This window comes from Sinocyclocheilus grahami, unplaced genomic scaffold (assembly GCF_001515645.1).
Source record: "Sinocyclocheilus grahami isolate Dianchi unplaced genomic scaffold, SAMN03320097.WGS_v1.1 scaffold290.1, whole genome shotgun sequence".
NCBI classification, from domain to species: Eukaryota; Metazoa; Chordata; class Actinopteri; order Cypriniformes; family Cyprinidae; genus Sinocyclocheilus; species Sinocyclocheilus grahami.
The window spans coordinates 636,134-640,948 of record NW_015505469.1 but is presented as its reverse complement, the minus strand read 5'-3'; the positions used below and the strand labels follow the sequence as shown (position 1 = coordinate 640,948).

The following is a 4,815-nucleotide window of genomic DNA, read 5'->3' as shown; positions in this document are numbered from 1 at the left end:
ATAATGAAGGCTAGGCTACAGAATTACTGGTGTGCCTTTGGCTTGCGTATGGGGGCAAACATGCATTTGGATGGTAATGCATTACAGCTGATTTGGCTACATAGTGAAACGAGCTGCGTTCGTGTTTTATTAAGTATAAATAGGGGTTTAAAAAACGTTAAGCTCACAAACACGTTTAAAAAAAGGTTTAAATCCTTCCTGTGCAAGTTACACTTTTGATAGAGTATTATACAATTTAAAAAAAATTCAAAATGTGAAAATTTTCCAATGCCTGAAAAAAAAATCCATCTTTTTAAACATTTCGTTACAGGGTGGCGGATATCTTAATTCGATTCATTAATTTCAATCTATGCATTTTTCTATATATAAGGTTTCGGTAACGCACGATTCATTATTTTTCTACTATATTTTGAATTCACTATATTCACTATATTTTGAAATATGTATTTTAAAAGTAAATATATAAAGTAAAAAAAAAAATAGAAAAGAAAGAAAACCCTAACACTGTCAATTCTTTATAATAGGCTATCTTACATAAACATTTAAGTCGATTGTCTTGAGATGCCGAGCTATCAGTGCAAGAAATGAAACATTACTTTAGATATCGGATCTCTTTGTAATCTGTCTCTCAAATTTGACACTGTAGGATATGCAAGTTATATTTTATCTTACCTTCAAAGATTTGTCCAGATTATCCAAAACACGATTTTAAAGAATGTGCACATGCACGCACGTGCAGGCAAAATGACTATTGTAAACAGGCAATTTCCGGAAAGAGTGGAGACAGCTAACCTCCCACATTTTACGGGTCCAGTAAATTCATGAAAACCGATAAAATCGGATTGCTTTAGAAATTCACATTCTGTTGCGTACTGACAACACAGAAGCCCAGAATCACTTGTTCAACCTTAAAAAACAAAAATGTGTACATGAAAATGATATGGTACATCAGTATAGTTCAAGGTCAAAGTCCAGACGCGGTTTGACCAAAAACAAGTCCAAGTGCATTTAAAAGCCAGAGTAAAACCGGTGGTCATAGTCTACATTTCATTTACAATTTGTCCCAAACAACCAGGCAGATAATTTGATGAAAAACGTCGCTTTTAAAAGCTGAAAACAGCGTGACAGGGAACAATAAACACGCTATTAACGTTTTGCTTCGGGGAAACCAGCCACAGTCGTACGGTTTAAAACAAATTATTTTTAGTCGCTCGGATCTCTTAAATCAACATTACGCTTGAATTTATTTATTTATTAATTAATTAATTAATTTATTTATCATTAGCGTTCTTGTTACAGATCCTGCCATACAACTACTATAAACAACAACAAATATACTGCACTCACATGAAACGAAAAGTAAAACATAACATTTTGACTGAAATGAAAAACCAGTGGCCTGGCTTATGGCGTAGAAATAACTAATGACAATTGTTTAACAATACTTAAATTATAAAAAAACAACGGGGGGAAAAAACCTCAAGCTACTGACACCGTTTGAACATCTGAACATTAGTTCAGCAAACCTGGAAGCCATTATAAAATTATCTGAATAAACTACGACTGAGTATGAATGTGAGTACATCCAAATATTTGAACAAGATATAAATAATAAAATAATAGGCTATATCGCCCTTGTTAATAAAAAAAGAACAAAGAGCTAAACTCTTCACTATATAAATCAGCATATGCACGAATTAACCTTTAATAGGATTAAAATTCTTTGCAGACTTCAGGCCTCTTCTTATCCTTGACTCGACGATTTTGAAACCATATAGTTACTTGTCTCTCAGACAGGTTTGTAGAAAAAGCGATCCGTCGTCTCTTTTCCTTTGTAACGAACTTAGTGTTGGTGTATTCCCGCTCGAGCTCTTTCAGTTGCAACTTTGTGTAAGGAACCCGCTTCTTTCTCCCGCGCTGACAGAACGAAACCGCGGTTCCCTCTGAGGAAATACAAATCATTAGAAAAGGTTGTCTTTTGTTACAAGATCTTTTCATTATTCCAAGATTAACAATGATGTAACATTTATTGCAATTTACCTTAACGCAGCCTTTTAAAGAAACACCTTCCAATGATCTAAATGTAAACATGAATTTAAAACCAAAATAATGGCGTCTTGTAAATTTCCATCAAAAGAAAGCCAGGTTCAAAAGAACTCTGTTTACTTAAAGGGGAACGTTTTTAATTTTTGTCCTTTTAATATCGGCGTACTTAGCATGTGGTTCTAATTTATTTTAAGAATTAATTTAATTAGCCTACTTTAATACGGACATGATCATGACATTTAATAAGGCGGTGTCAAAAACTAATGAAGAGAGGCGAGGAGTGATTCACAGAGCGCAGACTTCAGGCCTCTTCTTATCCTTGACTCGACGATTTTGAAACCATATAGTTACTTGTCTCTCAGACAGGTTTGTAGAAAAAGCGATCCGTCGTCTCTTTTCCTTTGTAACGAACTTAGTGTTGGTGTATTCCCGCTCGAGCTCTTTCAGTTGCAACTTTGTGTAAGGAACCCGCTTCTTTCTCCCGCGCTGACAGAACGAAACCGCGGTTCCCTCTGAGGAAATACAAATCATTAGAAAAGGTTGTATTTTGTTACAAGATCTTTTCATTATTCCAAGATTAACAATGATGTAACATTTATTGCAATTTACCTTAACGCAGCCTTTTAAAGAAACACCTTCCAATGATCTAAATGTAAACATGAATTTAAAACCAAAATAATGGCGTCTTGTAAATTTCCATCAAAAGAAAGCCAGGTTCAAAAGAACTCTGTTTACTTAAAGGGGAACGTTTTTAATTTTTGTCCTGATTAATATCGGCGTACTTAGCATGTGGTTCTCATTTATTTTAAGAATTAATTTAATTAGCCTACTTTAATACGGACATGATCATGACATTTAATAAGGCGGTGTCAAAAACTAATGAAGAGAGGCGAGGAGTGATTCACAGAGCAGATCTCACAAGTCTTACCTGTTAATGATGGCTTCCAGCTATGCGGGCTCTGCGTCTGGTCTTTGGAGCAATAAAGTTGACCGCTGCAATTGTTTGACCAGTTCCATGGCTGGTGGCCTTCCATTGTCAAGCAAGTATCCTGTCTGGAATCTCCGGTCATTGTTCTATGAACTACAGGTAAATCAATATAGGCAGGGTGGATTCTTGGGTAGGAACCTGTGTAACTTTGGTAAAAAGCGAACTCCTTAAACCAGCCGTCACTATAGTCCACGGGTTTACTGGCAGACTGTCCATTCGCATTTTGTTTTACAACACTAGACGGAAACATGGCGTTCTGTGGAAATTTGCAACGATAACAATTATTTCCGAAACGACATCCAAAAGTGACTGAGGAGCTAGTGCCAATGTTGGCTGGAAAAGAAACGTAAGGAGTGAGAGACTCGGCGCTTGTCGAAGTCGGTCGTTCCGCCGCGGAGAACATCGGAGTTTCTGACGCAGACCGGCTTGAGTGCGCCCCGAAGGCAGATGGGTAAACATTTCTGAACTCCGCATTTAACCCCCTTGCTTGCATATTTACTTGCACAATATGCTTTGCAATTTAACACATCGTATTTTATGAGCTCAAAACCAAGAACACTGTACACGGAGAACAATCTCCGTTTATAGTTAGCTTTTATGTTTATTTTCCGGACTAATTACATAGGTCAGATAACCTGGTACCTGATTGGATAGTTGTCACCATGTGACATGCAAATAGTTAAGCTGAGTTTGGACAACACCACGGTGTAGTTTTCACTTGTCTATGCGTGAACCTAGTTTATGTAGGCCGTTTAATCCAGGAAATAAACATGGTTAAACAACTTTTTAATTAGGTTTTGTATTTATTTGATATATTTTAAAACTATTAAATCACAAAGCTTGTAGCTTAGGCAGCACAGCAGGGGAAATGTCTCATATTAGACCTGCATAAGCATTACAGTAGAACTATATCTTTATTACTTTATGTCTAAATTAAACACGTGCTTGATTCCCTGTCACTGGCTAAAACTGACAATCCTTCAGAAATCATTCCAATACGTCTTATCTATCTTATACTGACCCCGCACTTTTGAACGGTAGTAGACACACACGCAAACTCTGTCATGTGTCTAACGTGTCTAACACTGGTTGGTAGTAGTTATGGGCAATACTTTGAATTTAATTTGAATGTCAGGACCGACTGCTATAATATTTTTTAAATCACTATGTGGCTCTGAAATGTAATTTTTATATACATTAACCAGGGCTCCAAGATCCAGACATACACAGACAGGGTTCTAAAGTTGCCTTTGCCTTTTAAAAGAAATTCAGCAGCCTACTTTTTGCTCATTGTTAAAGGTGGTCATAACATTGTGGCGAGCTCTGGAGCGTCATAGAGGAAGACGGTGTTGTGAAAGGAGGAAAATGCATGGAAAGACAAGTGGGTTGCGCAACACATAACTGATTTTCATGCACGACAGCAAATTTATTTGCCTCCTCCAACTGCCTGTAAATCAAAGCCCATTTTTCATATGACGTGCTGAATTTAATTTACACAACTGTCAATCTGTTGAAGTCACAAGTCTGTATAAAGAATGTATTAAAATAATAATAATGTAATTGTGTGGTTAGGAGTCTGTCTGCTTATGATGCACTTTAGCATTCTAATACATGTGAAAGGAGGAAAATGCATGGAAAGACAAGTGGGTTGCGCAACACATAACTGATTTTCATGCACGACAGCAAATTTATTTGCCTCCTCCAACTGCCTGTAAATCAAAGCCCATTTTTCATATGACGTGCTGAATTTAATTTACACAACTGTCAATCTGTTGAAGTCA

The 4,815-nt window shown here is 36.6% G+C and overlaps 1 protein-coding gene across 1 annotated transcript; it reads right to left on the bottom strand.

Annotated features, from left to right (window-relative positions):
* Positions 1 to 1,291: 1,291 nt before the first annotated feature.
* Positions 1,292 to 3,627, bottom strand: hoxd13a (homeobox D13a). Its single transcript, XM_016292706.1, has 2 exons — positions 2,975 to 3,627; positions 1,292 to 1,943 (listed from the first exon to the last, which is right to left on the bottom strand). Exons 1-2 carry the CDS (start codon positions 3,525 to 3,527, stop codon positions 1,714 to 1,716), a joined length of 783 nt encoding a protein of 260 aa, XP_016148192.1. The 5' UTR covers positions 3,528 to 3,627; the 3' UTR covers positions 1,292 to 1,713.
* Positions 3,628 to 4,815: the final 1,188 nt, after the last annotated feature.